Source organism: Schistocerca nitens, chromosome 4, assembly GCF_023898315.1.
Source record: "Schistocerca nitens isolate TAMUIC-IGC-003100 chromosome 4, iqSchNite1.1, whole genome shotgun sequence".
Lineage (NCBI taxonomy): Eukaryota > Metazoa > Arthropoda > Insecta > Orthoptera > Acrididae > Schistocerca > Schistocerca nitens.
In genome coordinates this window covers 453,599,776-453,618,244 of record NC_064617.1, presented here as the reverse complement: position 1 = coordinate 453,618,244, position 18,469 = coordinate 453,599,776, and the positions used below count along the sequence as shown (strand labels likewise).

Genomic DNA, 18,469 nt, shown 5'->3' with positions numbered 1-18,469 from the left:
TAAATATCTGGGACACATTCTCGGCAGCAACAGCATCACACCGAAAAGATTGTTATATCCCAAGGAGCTGAAATCGCTCAGCCACGATGGTTCCAACAGATGTATCACAGCATGCGAACGGGGTCGTTCCGTCGTATAAGTGGTCTGACAAGTCTTAATGACCTTCAGCCTGCGCTTCGTCATCGGTTAGTAAGACAAATTTTCCCCCGATAGTGTCGAGGAAGGAGGTTATTAGCTAAAACTCCTGGAGCTACCATTGGTGGACCAACGTCGCTGGTTTGAAAGGGTCTTTTCCGCAATTATGCTGGAGAAGAGTTACTACTGCTACTGACGGGCCCACATCATTGCCTAGAAGCGAAAAGGGCAGAACATTAGAGGGGGAATATTTATCCGTCATATTACTGTATTGTCTGCAGAATAGATTTCCCGGCCGCGTATTCGCTTCGTTGATGATGGGAAGCCATGATGCCGGAGGCCTATAGCCGTCCTCTCTATTGATGTTCTTCCCTCTCTAATCAATGACGTTGGTCCACCAACAGTAGCCACAGGAGTTTTAGATAATAACCCCCTTCCTCAGCATTAGCTCGGGAAAACCTCTTACTATCCAGCGACTATGGCCCACCAATGTTAGTGCAAGATTTTTACCCAATAATCGCACTTCTCCAGTGCAAGCGCGGGGAAACTTCCCTTTATAAGGAAAGGTGACACTGGTGGTTGAAATTTATCAGTCTACAATGGACACCAAAAGATCCTGAAGCAGATCGTAGCAGAGGGGTCGAAATGTCGACTGCTTGAAGATATATGACCCAAAAGAATTTAACTTCATTAACGGCAAAACAAATAAAAATCATCCCAGACTGGTAACGAGGATTTAGTGATAATTTACTGCCTGAAGAAGATGTATGGGTATTTTTGTGGGATGAACTAGAAATATTATCCTACCACAAACCACTGATATCGCATCTTAGGACTCAGTCGATGCTTCTGCTGGAAGGACAGTAACAGTGGGCACAGTTTTTAAGTGGTTATAACTACGAAATCAGCTTCCGCCCCCCCCCCCCCCCCCCCCCTCACCCAACATGAGACTGCACACGCTCTTCATCGCCTTTTCCGTGGTCCCGACATCGAGTATGATCACCAGAAAACGGACGAGTTCATGCTTACAGCTCGGCCCGCAACCCATTACTGCACAAAATTTTGTTGGCTGTGCAGTCAGACTATCCGAAACCTATACAAAACAAAGCAGACCTGGCAGTTCGTAACTATTTTACCATGCGGCACAGCTTCAATGCAACAAACGGCGTCGTAACATTAACCTCAGCTAACTCTAAATGCCGAGTCGTAAATCTGCCTCTCCTTCAAACACCCCCCTCCCCCACCCCATCCTCCAGCTACTTCATTCCTCGCTGTGGGGGATGGCGGTCATGAAGGAATTAGCTCGACGGAACATATATTGCCTCCATGGCCACATCCGGACTGCCAGTGAGAGAGATACTATGCCGATTTTTCCTGAACATTTCACGCTCGCTCTCACTACCTTTTTGTGACACGAATGCAGTCATCGACTACGCACGCTAACTCTCTACAATATTCACAATCGATGAAGCGCTCGACATGCCGTGTCTGAGAGCCGTGCCCTGGTTTCTTCATCACAATTCAAGGTTTTCTATCGCCGTAATGGCGGTGAACACCTGACGACCTCCGGCCTGCATGGCCGAGCGGCTCTAGGCACTACAGTCTGGAACCGCGCGACAGCATCGGTCGCAGTTTCGATTCCTGCCTCGGGCATGGATGTGTGTGATGCTCTTAGGTAAGTTAGGTTTAAGTAGTTCTAAGTTCAAGGGGATTGTTGACCTCAGAAGCTAAGTCCCATAGTGCTCAGAGCCATTTGAACCTGACCACCGACTTCTTTAACTAGCCGTCCAAATCAGGGACTGGTTGGATGGTCAGGGTATTCAAAGCACAATTGACGTAGACCTTGTTGACGCTGACGGCTGTGGATGCCTTATACACCATTTTGGCCGTGTATAGGTGCACCCCTATCGAAGGCATCAGTCTGGCCCGAACCTTGTTTGGGTGCAGTCATCGAAACCTGCCACACCTCTTGCATCACAGACAACGTGCCCAGCCCGTGTTCTGGTCTGGTGCGAGCATATTTGGTTGGCACCTGGGGAGGAGCAGTCCGATCCTGTCACATAGCTTCTCTCCAGGATCACACCATGATCAGTGATGGGAAAGTGTCCTTCACCCTTTTGCCAGGACATTTCAAGGAGCTAAGCTATTAAATGTGGAGGGCACTCTCTCCGGACATCGAACCCACGACATCTGCTACTTCATATGCAAAGTGCCCAAACAAAGGACATGTACTGGATGAGGGCGTCTGGGCGTGCACAGTTGACCGACGCCCACTGGTGAACGCAAGGAATAGTCGTATGTAATAGGGAGGTTGAGTAAATTATAAAATCATTGAGATAAGTGGCAACCAAACGACTATTCATGTGTAGAATCTATGAGACTGGAGACATACCATCAAACTTTCAAAAAAATATGATCTGCACAATCCCAAAGATAACAAAGGCAGATGAGAGCGAGCACTACCGTGCGTTCAGATTAACAGCTCACATTTCCTAGTTTCTATCAAACAATAACAATGCCAAAGAAAACTGAGAAGATGTCTGTCCATCCAGTGCTGATGTTCGTCCTAGCTGTGTCCTCCAGGATGTTATTTCACCACCTGATTCTGGGTCTCCCTCTTCAACTCTTTCCAAATATTGTCCTGCTAAATGCTATTTTAGATAGTCTGTTTTCCGTCATTGTTGCTGTATGGTCGGCCCAATTCTACCTTCTCCCTTTTTAGCACTTCCAGGTGTTACGATGTTTCGACAGCTCTCTAGCCCGCCTGCTTAGATAAGTGCTAAAATGTTTGCCTACCATTCAGCGGCCTCGGGCTCGATTTCCGGCTGGGTTGGAAATTTTCTCCGCTCGTGGACTGGGTGCTGTGTTGTTCTCATCTTCACCACATCGCCCAATGCGATCACCTGAAATAAAACTTGCAACGCGGCCGACCTTCCCTGGATGGGGCTCCCGTCCATCAATGCCACACGATAATTTCGTTTTTTTCTTTTGGCTCATCAGTCTTATGGATGGTTTGATGCGACCAGCCACGAATTCCTCTCCTGTGCCAACCTCATCCTCTCAGAGTAGCACTTGCAACCTACGTCTTCAGTTATTTGCCGGATGTATTCGAGTCTCTGTCATTCCCTACAGTTTTTATCCTCTACAGCTCCCTTTAGTGCCATGGACGTCTTTCCCTCATGCCTTAACAGATGTCCTATCATCCTGTCCCTTCTTCTTGTCAGTGTTATCCACATATTCCTTTCCACATATTCCTTTCCTCTCCGCCTCGTACCTTGCCTTATCAGTTCACAGAATTTTCAGCTTTCGTCTATAGCACCACATCCCAAATGCTTCGATTCTCTTCAGATCCGGTTTTCCCAAAGTCCACGTTTTACTACCATACAATGCTGAACTCCAGGCGTACATCCTCAGAAATTTCTTCCTCAAAGTAAGGCCTACGTTTGATACTAGTAGACTTACTTTGACCAAGAATGTTCTTTTTGCCAATGCTAGTCTGCTTTTCCCCCCATGAACCATGGACCTTGCCGTTGGTGGGGAGGCTTGCGTGCCTCAGCGATACAGATGGCCGTACCGTAGGTGCAACCACAACGGAGGGGTATCTGTTGAGAGGCCAGACAAACATGTGGTTCCTGAAGAAGGGCAGCAGCCTTTTCAGTAGTTGCAGGGGCAACAGTCTGGATGATTGACTGATCTGGCCTTGCAACATTAACCAAAACGGCCTTGCTGTGCTGGTACTGCGAACGGCTGAAAGCAAGGGGAAACTACAGCCGTAATTTTTCCCGAGGACATGCAGCTTTACTGTATGATTAAATGATGATGGCGTCCTCTTGGGTAAAATATTCCGGAGGTAAAATAGTCCCCCATTCGGATCTCCGGGCGGGGACTACTCAAGAGGACGTCGTTATCAGGAGAAAGAAAACTGGCGTTCTACGGATCGGAGCGTGGAATGTCATATCCCTTAATCGGGCAGGTAGATTAGAAAATCTAAAAAGGGAAATGGATAGGTTAAAGTTATATATAGTGGGAATTAGTGAAGTTCGGTGGCAGGAGGAACAAGACTTTTGGTCAGGTGATTACAGGGTTATAAATACATAATCAAATAGGGGTAATGCAGGAGTAGGTTTAATAATGAATAAAAAAATAGGAGTGCGGGTTAGCTACTACAAACAGCATAGTGAACGCATTATTGTGGCCAAGATAGACACAAAGCCCATGCCTACTACAGTAGTACAAGTTTATATGCCAACTAGCTCTGCAGATGATGAAGAAATTGAAGAAATGTATGACGAGATAAAAGAAATTATTCAGGTAGTGAAGGGAGACGAAAATTTAATAGTCATGGGTGACCGGAATTCGTCAGTAGGAAGAGGGAGAGAAGGAAACATAGTAGATGAATATGGATTGGGGGGAAGAAATGAAAGAGGAAACGGCCTTGTAGAATTTTGCACAGAGCATAACTTAATCATAGCTAACACTTGGTTCAAGAATTATAAAAGAAGGTTGTATACCTGGAAGAATCCTGGAGATAGTAAAAGGTATCAGATAGATTATATAATGGTAAGACAGAGATTTAGGAACCAGGTCTTAAATTGTAAGACATTTCCAGGGGCAGATGTGGATTCTGACCACAATCTATTGGTTATGAACTGCAGATTGAAGAAACTGCAAAAAGGTGAGAATTTAAGGAGATGGGACCTGGATAAACTGAAAGAACCAGAGGTTGTAGAGAGTTTCAGGGAGAGCATAAGGGAACAATTGACAGGAATGGGGGAAAGAAATACAGTAGAAGAAGAATGGGTAGCTCTGAGGGATGAAGTAGTGAAGGCAGCAGAGGATCAAGTAGGTAAAAAGACGGGGGCTAATAGAAATCCTTGGGTAACAGAAGAAATATTGAATTTAATTGATGAAAGGAGAAAATATAAAAATGCAGTAAATGAAGCAGGCAAAAAGGAATACAAACGTCTCAAAAATGAGATCGACAGGAAGTGCAAAATGGCTAAGCAGGGATGGCTAGAGGACAAATGTAAGGATGTAGAGGCCTGTCTCACTAGGGGCAAGATAGATACTGCCTACAGGAAAATTAAAGAGACCTTTGGAGAGAAGAGAACCACTTGTATGAATATCAAGAGCTCAGATGGAAACCCAGTTCTAAGCAAAGAAGGGAACGCAGAAAGGTGGAAGGAGTATATAGAGGGTTTATACAAGGGCGATGTACTTGAGGACAATATTATGGAAATGGAAGAGGATGTAGATGTAGACGAAATGGGAGATAAGATACTGCGTGAAGAGTTTGACAGAGCACTGAAGACCTGAGTCGAAACAAGGCCCCGGGAGTAGACAAAATTCCATTAGAACTACTGATGGCCTCGGGAGAGCCAGTCATGACAAAACTCTACCATCTGGTGAGCAAGATGTATGAGACAGGCGAAATACCATCAGACTTCAAGAAGAATATAATAATTCCAATCCCAAAGAAAGCAGGTGTTGACAGATGTGAAAATTACCGAACTATCAGTTTAATAAGTCACAGTTGCAAAATACTACCGCGAATTCTTTACAGACGAATGGAAAAACTGGTAGAAGCGGACCTCGGGGAAGATCAGTTTGGATTCCGTAGAAATGTTGGAACACGTGAGGCAATACTAACCTTACGACTTATCTTAGAAGCTAGATTAAGAAAAGGCAAACCTACGTTTCTAGCATTTGTAGACTTAGAGAAAGCTTTTGACAATGTTAACTGGAATACTCTCTTTCATATTCTGAAGGTGGCAGGGGTAAAATGCAGGGAGCGGAAGGCTATTTACAATTTGTACAGAAACCAGATGGCAGTTATAAGAGTCGAGGGGCATGAAAGGGAAGCAGTGGTTGGGAAAGGAGTGAGACAGGGTTGTAGCCTCTCCCCGATGTTATTCAATCTGTATATTGAGCAAGCAGTAAAGGAAACAAAAGAAAAATTCGGAGTAGGTATTAAAATTCATGGAGAAGAAGTAAAAACTTTGAGGTTTGCCGATGACATTGTAATTCTATCAGAGACAGCAATGGACTTGGAAGAGCAGTTGAACGGAATGGACAGTGTCTTGAAAGGAGGATATAAGATGAACATCAACAAAAGCAAAACGAGGATAATGGAATGTAGTCAAATTAAATCTGGTGATGCTGAGGGAATTAGATTAGGAAATGAGACACTTAAAGTAGTAAAGGAGTTTTGCTATTTGGGGAGTAAAATAAATGATGATGGTCGAAGTAGAGAGGATATAAAATGTAGACTGGCAATGGCAAGGAAATCGTTTCTGAAGAAGAGAAATTTGTTAACATCGAGTATAGATTTAAGTGTCAGGAAGTCGTTTCTGAAAGTATTTGTATGGAGTGTAGCCATATATGGAAGTGAAACATGGACGATAACTAGTTTGGACAAGAAGAGAATAGAAGCTTTCGAAATGTGGTGCTACAGAAGAATGCTGAAGATAAGGTGGGTAGATCACGTAACTAATGAGGAGGTACTGAATAGGATTGGGGAGAAGTTTGTGGCACAACTTGACTAGAAGAAGGGATCGGTTGGTAGGACATCTCCTGAGGCATCAAGGGATCACAAATTTAGCATTGGAGGGCAGCGTGGAGGGTAAAAATCGTAGAGGGAGACCAAGAGATGAATACACTAAGCGGATTCAGAAGGATGTAGGTTGCAGTAGGTACTGGGAGATGAAGAAACTTGCACATGATAGAGTAGCATGGAGAGCTGCATCAAACCAGTCTCAGGACTGAAGACCACAACAACAACAAGTCTGCTTTTGATGTCCTCCTTGCGAAGACAGATATTGGTTATTTTGCTGCTTAGTAGCAGAATTCCTTAACTTCGTCTACTTCGTGACCATCTATTCTGATGTTAAGGGTTTCGCTATTGTCATTTCTGCTACTTCTCATTACCATCATCTTTCTTCCATTTACTCTCAGTCCATATTCTGTACTCATTACGTTGTTCATTCCATTCAGCAACGTGTAATTCTTTTTCACTTTCACCCAGGATAGCAATGTCATCAGCGAATCGTACCAGTGATACCCTTTCACCCTGAATTTTAATTCCACTCATGAACCTTTATTTTATTTCCGTCATTGCTTCTTCGATGTGCAGATTGAACGGTAGAGGCAAAAGACTACATCCCTGTATTACACCCTTCATTAATTCATGCACTCGTTCTTGGTCGTCCATTCTCATTATTCCCTCTTTGCTCTTGTACACGTTATACGAGGCCTGTTCAGAAAGTAAGCTCCGATTGATTGCCAAATTGAAACCACAGTGAACATCAGAAATGTTTTACTTGTAACAATTAGCTACACCTTTCAGCTACTTCTCTACGTAGTCGCCGTTCTGACTTAGACTTTTGTCATAGCGTTGTACCAACGTTTCAATAGCCTCATCATAGAAGGCAGCCGCCAGTGCTTTCCGCCAATTCTCCACGCTGGCCTACACCTCGCTGTCTGTGTCAAAATGTTGTCTTCAAAGACAGCGGTTCATGTGACCAGAGATGAAACTCAGGGGGAGACAATTGCGGACTGTATTGTGGGTAATCTCACATTTCCATTTGAAAACGATGCAGGAGCATCTTCATTGCCCCTACAGAATGCGGCTGAGAATTGTCTTGAAGAAGAAACAGCACGACAGTTATGTAATGTTAGCTGCATAGCTTCAGGCGAAATTTCTCACCAGGCCCTCGTACTTGGAGGCAGACACTATTTTCTAGACATCTTTACGCACTCACTGCGAGCTCAGAAATGAGAAGAGCGACGTGATGCTAACTGGGGTTATACTAGAGACACTACCCAACACATCTGTGCAAAGCTTTATCGGATTTTCATAGTCGTTTCCATTTAGCGACCGATCGGAGCTTACTTTCTGAACGCCCCTCGTATATTACCCTTCTCTCCCTAAAGCTTACCGTTATTTTTCTCACAATTACGAACATCTTTCACAATTTTACATTGTCGAACACTTTTTCCACGTCCAGAAATTCTATGAACGTGTCTTGATTTTTCTTTAGTCTTGCTTCAGAATTACCTCTGTCGTATCTTTTCCTTTTCTGAAGCCAAACTGATCGTCATCTAGCACATGCTCAGTTTTCTTTTCTGTTTTTTGTATATTATACTTTTCAGCAACTTGAGCTGATTGTGTGATAATTCTCGCACTTGTCAGCTCTTGCAGCCTTCGGAATTAAGTGGATGATATTTTTCCGAAAGTGAGATGGTAAGTCGCCAGACTTATACATTCAACACCAAGGTGAACAATCGTTTTGTTGCCACTTCCCCCAATGATTTTCGAAATTCTGGTGGAATTATATCCATCACTTCTGCCTTATTTGATCTTAAGTCATCCAAAGCTCTCTTAAATTCTGATTCTAATACTGGATCCCCTATCTCTTCTAAATCGACTCCTGTTTTATCTTCTATTTCATCAGACAAATTTTTCCCCCTCATAGAGGATTCAAATGTACTCTTTCCTCCTATCAGCTCTCTCCTTTGCATTTAACAGCGGAATTCCCGTTGCACTCTTAATGTTATCACTCTTGCTTTTAATGTCACAGTACGTTGTTTTGACTTTCCTGTATGCTGAGTCAGTCCTTCCGACAATCATTTCCTTTTTTATTTCTTCATATTTTTCATGCAGTCATTTCGTCTTAGCTTCCCTGCACTTCCTATTTATTTCATGTCTCAGCGACTTGTATTTCTGTATTCTTGAATTTCCCGGATTATTTTTGTAGTTCCTCCTTTCATTGATCAACTGAAGTATTACTTCTGGTACCAATGGTTTCCTCGGAGTTACCTTCTTTGTACTTACGTTTTTCTTCCCAAATTCTGTGAACGCCCTTTTTAGAGATGTCCAATGTTACTTCAACTGTCAGGCAGTTCTGCGGTTACGACTGATAATGGAAAATTGATTTAAGATACGTTCACAGAATTTGTTGACAGTTCGGTTGTGTAAAATGGTTCAAGATTATTCAATAGGAGTAATATACAGTATCGACAAGGGACTGGAGGTAACAGTATGGCCGGCCGGCGTGGCCGTGCGGTTCTAGGCGCTACAGTCTGGAACTGAGCGACCGCTACGGTCGCAGGTTCGAATCCTGCCTCGGGCGTGGATGTGTGTGATGTCCTTAGGTAAGTTAGGTTTAATTAGTTCTAAGATCTAGGCGACTGATGACCTCAGAGGTTAAGTCGCATAGTGCTCAGAGCCATTTGAGCCATTTGTAACAGTATGAATGTAAGACCAAGAACAAAGTGTAAAGATGGGAAATGGTGTAGGACAGGGTTGGGTTTGGTTGTTTGGAGGAAGAGACCAAACAGCGAGGTCAAGTGTCTCATCGGATTGGGGAAGGAGGCCGGCCGAAGTGGCCGTGCGGTTAAAGGCGCTGCAGTCTGGAGCCGCAAGACCGCTACGGTCGCAGGTTCGAATCCTGCCTCGGGCATGGATGTTTGTGATGTCCTTAGGTTAGTTAGGTTTAACTAGTTCTAAGTTCTAGGGGACTAATGACCTCAGCAGTTGAGTCCCATAGTGCTCAGAGCCATTTGAACCATTGTTTTTGGGGAAGGACGGGAAAGGAAGTGGGTGTAGGACATGGGTGTAGACTTTCGCCCCTAGTGTTCGCCTATTAGTCGAAGACGCAGTCATAGAAATAAAGGAAAGATCTGTGAGTGGGGTAACTATTCAGGGTGGAAGGATATCAATAATAAGATTCACTGACAACACTGTTATCTTCAGTGAAAGTGAAGAAGAACTGGAGGATCTCTTGACAGGAATGAACAGTCTAAAGACCACTTTGTTTGGACTGGGAGTAAACCAAAGAAAGGTGAAAGTAATAAGCATCAAAGTTGCAACCCGCAGTTTAAACAAAGCAAACGACTTCTGAGATCATGGAAGCATAATAACAAATAGCGGATGAAACTAGGAGGATATTAAAAGCAGATTAGCACCGGAAAATGGGACATATCTGACCAGAAGAGGTCTAGTATCAAAGCAGGATAAGATCGCTTCGTAACTTAGGAAGAGCAAACCTCGGCTGCTAGGACCAGCTTTGTAGCTTTCCGCGCTATTGAAAACACCGTCCACGTGGAATATAGGCGGGAAAATGAGGCTGAGTTACAGCTGATCGGCGTTCGCAAACTAGGGAACAGTGGCTTACCATTCTTTGATACACGCAACTTCCCTTGTATGATCAGACTATTTTACATAATGAGCGATGCAATTTTGAGATAAGGTGAAAGGATATCAACGTTAAGGTTCTCTGATGACATTACTATCCTAAGTGAAAGTGAAGATCTACTGGGTATGCTGTGTGAAATAACAGTGTAATGAGTACAGGAATTGACTGAGAGTAAATCGAAGAAAGTAATGAGATGTAGCAGAAATGAGATCAGCGAGAAACTTGACATCATAATTCGATATCAGGAAATAGATAAAGTTAAGGAGTTTTGCTACCTAGGCATCAAAATAACCCATAACGGAAGCGGCAAAGAGAACATAAAAAGCTAGCAAAAAGCGCATTCCTGGCCAAGACGAGTCTACAAGTACCAATCACAGTTCGTAATTTGCCGAAGAAACTTCTGAGGATGTACGTTTGGAGCACAGCATTGTATGAAGGTGACACGTGGACTTCAGACAAACCAGAACAGAAGATATACTCAAGAGCCAAAGAAATTGGCACACCTGCCTAATATTTTATAGAGCCCCAGCGAACACACAGAAGTGCCCCAACACGACGTGGCATGGACTCGACTATTGTCTGAAGTAGTGCCGGGGAAATTGATACCATGAATACTGTAGGCCTGTCCATAAATCCGTAAGAGTACGAGGGGGTGGAGATCCCTTCTGAACAGAACTTTGCAAGACATTCCAGATATGGTCAATAATGTTAATGTCTGGGTAGATTTGTGGCCAGCGGAAGTGGTTAAACTCAGAAAAGTGTTCTTGGGGCCACACTGTAGCAATTCTGGACGTGTGGGGTGTCGCATTGTCCTGCTGGTTGCCCAAGTCCGTAGGAATGCACAATGGATATGAATGGATGCAGGTGATCAGGCACGATGCTTAAATGCGTGTCACCTGTCAGAGTCGTATGTAGACGTATCAGGATCCCATATCACTACAGCTGCAAACGCCATACATCATTAGAGCCTCCACCATTAGTCTCCTGATGACATGCAGGGTCGTGGATTCATGAGATTGTATCCATAACGGTACACATCCATCCGATCGATACAATTTAAAACGAGACTCGCCCGACCAGGCAACATGTTTCCAGTCATCAACAGTCCAATGTCGGTGTTGACGGGCTCAGTCGAGGTGCAAAGCTTTATGTCGTGCAGTCATAAAGGGTACACGAGTGGGACTTCGGCTCCGAAAGCCCATATGGTGATGTTTCGTTGAACGGTTCGCCCGCTGGAACTTGTTGATGGCCCAGCACTAAAATTTGCCGAAGGGTTGCACGTCTATCGCGTTGAACAATTCTCTTCAGTCGTTGCTGCTCACTTTCTTGCAGGGTCTTTTTTCGGCAACAGAGATGTCGGAGATTTGATGTTTTAGCAGATTCCTGCTATTCTCGGTACACTCGTGAAATGGTCGTGCGGGAAAATCCCCACTTCATCGCTACTTCGAAGATGCTGTGTCCCATCGCTCTTGCACCGCCCATAACACCACGTTCAGAGTCACTTAAATCTAGATAATCAGCCACTGTAGCAGAAGTAACCGATCTAACAACTTCACCAGACACTTTTTTTCTTATAAAGGCGTTACCGACCCCAGCGCCGTATTCTACTTGTTTACAGGTCTCTGTATTTGAATAAGCATGCCTATACCACTTTCTTTGGTGCTCCAGTGTTGTAGAACTATTTGAGATGTAGTACTATAGAAGAATGTTGAAAATTAGGTGGACTGATAACGTAAAAAATGAGGAGGTTCTCCGCTGAATCTACGAAGAAAGGAGTATATGGAAAGGACTGACAAGAAGAAGGGACAGGATGATAGGACAGCTCATAACATATCAGGAAGTAACTTTCACGGTACTTGAGGGAACTGTAGGGGCTAAAAACTGTAGAGGAAGACAGAGACTGGGATACATCCAGCAAGTAGTTGAAGAGACAGGTTGCAAGTGCTACTCTGAGATGAAAAATTTTTGCACAAGGAAGTAATTCGGGCAAGCTGCATCAAATCAGTCGAAAGATTAAAAAATATTACACACAGTGAAGCGAGACGCTAGCTAGAGCCTGAAGTATTTCAGTAAGGAATGAGGAGGTTCTCCACAGAACTGGCAAAGAAAGTGACATTGTAGAGGGTAAAAAGCGTAGGGGATAACAAAGAGTGGAATACACACAATAAATAATTGAGGACGCAGAGTGCAAGTGCTACTCAGAGAGGAAGAGTTTGGGACAAGTGAGGAATTCCTTGTTCTCCGAAGAAACCAGTCAAAAAACTGATAACCAGTGCTGAATGTACTGCATACTCAGGGAATGAAGGATAGTGCTTAGATTTGGTTTCGGTTATTTATATATATTCACCAGATGCGGTGAAAAACACAAACACTCTGAAGAGACTATATCCATACATCTATGGTGCCGACACACGTACTAGAAGGGCATAAAAATTAATAGTGGAAACTGAGACGGATGTAACTATACGAAAACAGAAGCAAAAACGATCCAACTAATATAGGTCTTCCAGGATCCGTCTGAGAGGTAACTGTGAACGTGTGGTTACGAGCTGCCAGTGATTTTAGTATAGAACACTGAATAATATGCTTTTCATTTCCCACGTACTAAGTTCAAGTTAACTGGTAATGCGCCTTCGGACACCATGGATCAATGTACCGGTAAATTCAGCGAACATTCTTAAGATCTTCTGAAATGGAGTTCATAATCATCCCGTCCGCTCTTCGATGAACTGCAGTATTCGCTGAGCTGAGAATCTCTAGGGTCCTATATATATCTGTATTCAAAGTTCTTGAATCACCAAAGCAAATGAAATTCGCTGTCAAAGAAACTGCATGCAGGTGAAAATGAAAATTACGACAGCAGTTAAATGCCACATCAGCGGCTATCAGCAATAAAAGCACCGAGCGGGGAGGTGCAATAAAAAAGACAAGGGACACGAATTCGGGAGGATATAGGTTCAGTTCCCAGTTCGGTTATTCAGATTTACGTTTCCCGTGGCTTTTCTACTTCACTAAAGCCTAACGTCATGGGGAGGGTCCCTTTGAAAAGGACACGCTCGAGATCTTTACCATCTTTACCCATCTATCTCCTACCTGAGTTTGCGCTCGATTTTAATACATCATCGTAGACGAGATGTTAAACCTTAATATTGCTTCCTTTAACATTAAACAAGAAGAGAAATCGCAACATTCGATTAATCACTAGTAACTGAAGAATTTAAAAATTAAACTACATCAGTTGTCTTCTCCCTGCGAGCACAGTGTTATTCATCTGTGCAATTTTATGCAGAAACCAATTATTATTTACAGGGTTCAAAAAGACAGTGTTTATATTAATAACTACTGCAAGAAGTTATTGGATCGTTCACGTACTGATTTCGGTAGTGTTGACGTAATTGGCTTCTTTATCACCTCATGCACTGTTTCATACCAAATGATTTTCGCAGTTGAGTTTTGCAGTCTGTATTAGCAACAAACGTTCTCGCTACCACGATGTATTAAGTTATATGGAGCTACTGACTTCTTAAAACTTCACTTGGCGTATAAAAGACATGTATTTCAGGTGAAAATACAAGCCGCCGTACTCGCAGGTCTCTTTTTGAGTGCTAAAAGCAAGCGAGAATGGCGGCGGACACAAGGTTTGCTGAATAATTCAGGAGCATTTGCTGCTGCAGGACTCCGCGTGGCCTAGAGGATGTGTCCATGTACCCTGAGCTGTTTACCGAGTTGCTACGGCGGGGCGACTGGACCGCCGACGATCTGAAGAAGGTCGCAGGACTGAACCTGCTGAGAGTATTCCGCGCCGTTGAAAAGGTAAGGCTACACTACATTCCATGTTTGTGTGATTTTTCATTTGTTTTCTTCTTCAGTGCCTCCACAATCATCAAATAACAGGTTAAATGAAGACATAATTCCGCTCAGGCTGTAATTTTAGCTATTTCTCTTATTTGCTGTGGACCAGTTTCAACCAGATAGTCACTATCAATAACGTGCATGTGAATGTGAATGGTCTACGAACACTACACACATGGCAGCTTACATGCAGATGCTAGATAATGGCCATGAGATTGAAATAGGCCAATAGCAAATAAAAGTACAACATAAAATTATATCCTCTGCGGAAACATAATTTCACCATTCTTAACTCAACCAAAACAAGCACACGAACAAAATATTAGTCATGTCCAGGAATCATCAACGAGATACAGCAAAACACAGAAACTTCATTACAGAAATGACCTCAATTCGGCGAGGAAGAAAGTCCGTTTCGTCTAAAAGCTTTATCTATCCAAAGGTATTCGTTGACAGATGCCATAAATCAGACAAATTACGAGAACATTGATCGCTTCGTTTCATCCACTGTTCCAAATAGTCATGGATATTTTCTGGGGTATTAAGCTCGAGGAGAATCAGTGGGCAAGTAAAGGTTCCATAGTATTGCTCTAACCAGGAAAGTTCTGCTGCAGGCGACACCTACGTCCTCGGATGTTGACACAGCGACATCGTCAATTAAAACTGGATCAGGACTCGATCACCAAGATTGGACCCTGAGTCAATAGAAATAAATCGCCTGATCGGACGACTCACGTTTCTTGTGGCACTAAGTCGAAGATGTCTAGATAGGCCGTCATCCGGGCGGCCGGTTGCTTGAAACTTGTACCCACCACTGACGAAGGACGGTGGATACAGCCATAAGGTATGAGGGACCATCACATGGTCTCCATTTTTGAGTTTTGGTGGTAACCAAAGGCATCATGACAGCCGCGGACTGCGTGAAAGTTACTGTGGACCTCTCGCATCGCTTCATGTTAGAAGACATTTCCATCAGGATAATTGTCCTTGCATAAGTCGGAAACGTGCTATAATGGTTTGTGGTTAATGTAGGTGAACTAGTGTTGATGTCAGCAAATTCGCCTGATATGTACCCGATGGAACACACGGCGGACACTATTCGACGCCAGATCCGCATCCACAAACCACCACCCGTGATTTGTGGTAATTACGTGAACTGTACGAAGACGTTTGGTGCTAGATACCGGCATAAATCGTTTATACAGTACGGATTTAAACACCTGAATGGGCCTTTGGTGCATTCGACATCATGCACCGCTTCAAATGAGCTCAAATCATGACTCCTCGGACCTCACTACTGGCCTACACTCAGCTGCTGCCCAATTTCAGTGTTGTTTAGTCCATTTAAGACGTACAGCGTTACGCACAGCTGTGCCATCTGATAGGTACTGTACTGCAAATATCCACTGTATATATTTCACTTCGCTCGAAAACTGATGTGGACTAACATTAATAGATGAGTGTCATTGACAAGACGTAGAATTCCCCACCGGTCCCAGATGAGTTGCATTTTTATACAATCGACATTCTTACGCAATGACATACGGCATCGAGTGGTACGCCTTTCCTAGTACACATTTTGGACACCCTGCGTTGATATACCAAAATATCGGACGATTTCATTCACGTTATGGACACTGGCACGTCCAAACACAATAGCTCATTTGTGTGATTCAGCCACGTTTCCATCTCGACTCATATTACGCTCTGATATACAACCGACAGGAGCATACACAGTACTTCACTGTCATGACTCACGTCAGCAGTATAGGATTAGTTGACACCTTGTGATCAGTAATTCACCATACATAGCGCTCCAAAGTGACCGAGAAACTCTTTTAAGGTTTTGTCTCGTTAGTACAGAACTCACCCCTTTTTGGTAATAAGAAATGTAACATTAATATTTTACAGGTACTGTGGCGATGCAGTTCTTCCAGGGAGCAGATTGAACTACGTAGCCCTGTTGTGTGAGTTGCAGGTGCGGGATGAGATGCGAGCCGCCGGGGTGGTGGCGGGGGATGACATGGTGCCCGGCCCCGGCGTGGTGGCCACCTCGCCCTGCACCTTCGACATCTCCAGAGCCGAGCGTCAGATGGAGCTGTGATGTTGCCCTGCTGGTGTACTCGTGACTTTGTCGGACATGCCTGACGGGTTTCAAGACGCTCGATCACTGTTATCGTCATTTATTTGCTCTTGAGCGTTGTTTCAATAAATAACATCTTTGATTAAAGATTTTGTATCCTCAAAGATATCCTTTGTCATTTCCCAGTCACAGCATTAGCCGAACTTCCTATGTTTCATATTTTCAACTAATAGGTGCTACTTCAACACATACAGGGACCACCTGATTATTCTTCCGCACAACACTGTGCTCTTGGATACAGCTGTGTATGGGTGTGAAAGATGGACAGTTTGGAAGATAGAAGTGAAAAGATTAAAAGTTTTCGAAATATGACGTACAGTGTGGTGCTTCGATGGAGAATTGCACCAATCATAAGCCGCTAAGTGGGGCGCTTCATAGTTGCACACTGCACCAAGCCTGAAATCGCGAGCCGACACTACGCTCTTTCAGTTGAAACTACAAATTACTGTAACCAGCAACATATATTATTATTGTCAACAGGCGTTTCGGAGGATTATATCGCCATCATCACGTGGATGTAATGTAATAGGTTGGTGCGTAAGTTTGTAAAGATTTTGTTTTGCATGTTGGCATTCCGATCGCTATGGGTACATTTATTGACTGTAATTTTTTATTTCTAGTTCACTACGTTATTGCGTAGATTACGTATTGTCATTTTGTTAAACTGAGATAGTGAGAGGAATTGTGGACACTAGAAAATGGAGTACCAAGTGGAGAAATCGGAACATTTTCAACATATTCTTTTGTCGGAGTTCAGTAGAGGTGTGACAGCAGCCGAGGCAGCCAGTAACATTTGCGTCGTGTTTGGGGATAGAGCTAATGGATAGAACACAGCAAGAAAATGGTTTTATCGTTTTAAGTAAAGTTTTATTGGCTCTCAACGTTCAGAAAGACAATATGGGTTTGATGAAGATCCACAATGATCCACGTCAATGTGCTCGGAAACAGGCAAATGTGATGAACTGTGAACATTCCAACACCGTGAGTCGTTTCCCTGCAACGGGAAAGGTTCAAAAATAGTATGTATGGGTACCACACATTCTTAACCAAAATCACAAAAATCAGTGGCTGGCCACATTTGTATCTTTGCTTGCTCATCATCAATTGACTCTTGATCAACACCGTCCATTCGTATCCTGCATCGTTATTGTCCACTAGGAATGAAGTCTTTATGCTAACATAAGGAAAAGAAAGGAATGGTTGATCCCAAACAAAGCAGCAACTTCATGTACAAAGACCTGTGCGTACCCGAAAAAGATAATGTTATGCAACTGATGGTACAGCGACGGTGTGGTGTACAAAGAATTGTTTCCCTGAGGTGTAACCATCACTGCTGACATGTATTGTCAACGACGGAGACGTCTTGCAGACGCAATCCAATAACAACGACCAAGAAGACTGTGTGAAGTGATGCTCCTCCACGATAACGAACACCTGCATAATGGGCGCCTGCATTCTGCTAGACTGAAAAAAAAAAGTCTATAGATTAGTTGGATTGGGAAGTCAATCCGTAATCACATTACTGACCTGTTCTTGTGCAGTCACATTTTCACCTTTCGGGTTTTCTATGGAGAAACCTTCAAGAAACTTCCTTTCCGGATGAAAATTCACTCCGAACATGGCTCGACGACTTCTTCGCCTCAGAACCACAATTTTTACGGTCGCAGAATCGAAAAGTTACCCCAGCTTTGGGAACTGTTGTAAATAATGAAGGAGAATATATTATTCATGATTAAAGTCTGTTTTATGTGTAAGTGTTGTGTTTATTAAAATTATGGAAAAACGCGCCGAACTTACGCACCAACAAAATATATACAACTTTTGCTTCTCATAATGCTCCAAACGTTCTCAGTTGGGGAGAAATCCGGCGATTTTGCTGGCCAAGGTAGGCTTGGCAAGCATGAAGACAAGCAGTAGAAACTCTGGCAGAATTGTTGCTGAAATGTAAGCCCAGGATGGCTTGCTATGAAATGAAAGAAAACAGGGCGTTGAATATCGCCGACGTACCATTGTACTGTAAGAGTTCCGAGGATAACCAAAAGGGACCCGCTAAGAAACGGCACCCCAGACCGTCACTGTCTGGCCGTATGTTGGCGACAGCCAGATTTGCTCGTCTCCATACACTTCTTCGGCCGGAAATTTC

General features: G+C 43.6%; 1 protein-coding gene across 1 annotated transcript in view; it reads left to right on the top strand.

The window, feature by feature from the left end:
* Window positions 1–16,377, top strand: part of LOC126252368 (dipeptidase 1-like) — a 347,955-nt gene extending 331,578 nt beyond the window's left edge. Inside the window, exons 9-10 of the mRNA XM_049953259.1 lie at window positions 14,006–14,144; window positions 16,162–16,377. Of these exons, the coding sequence (XP_049809216.1) occupies window positions 14,006–14,144; window positions 16,162–16,287 (265 nt within the window). The 3' untranslated portion in view covers window positions 16,288–16,377. The remainder of the gene's footprint in view (window positions 1–14,005; window positions 14,145–16,161) is intronic.
* Window positions 16,378–18,469: the final 2,092 nt, after the last annotated feature.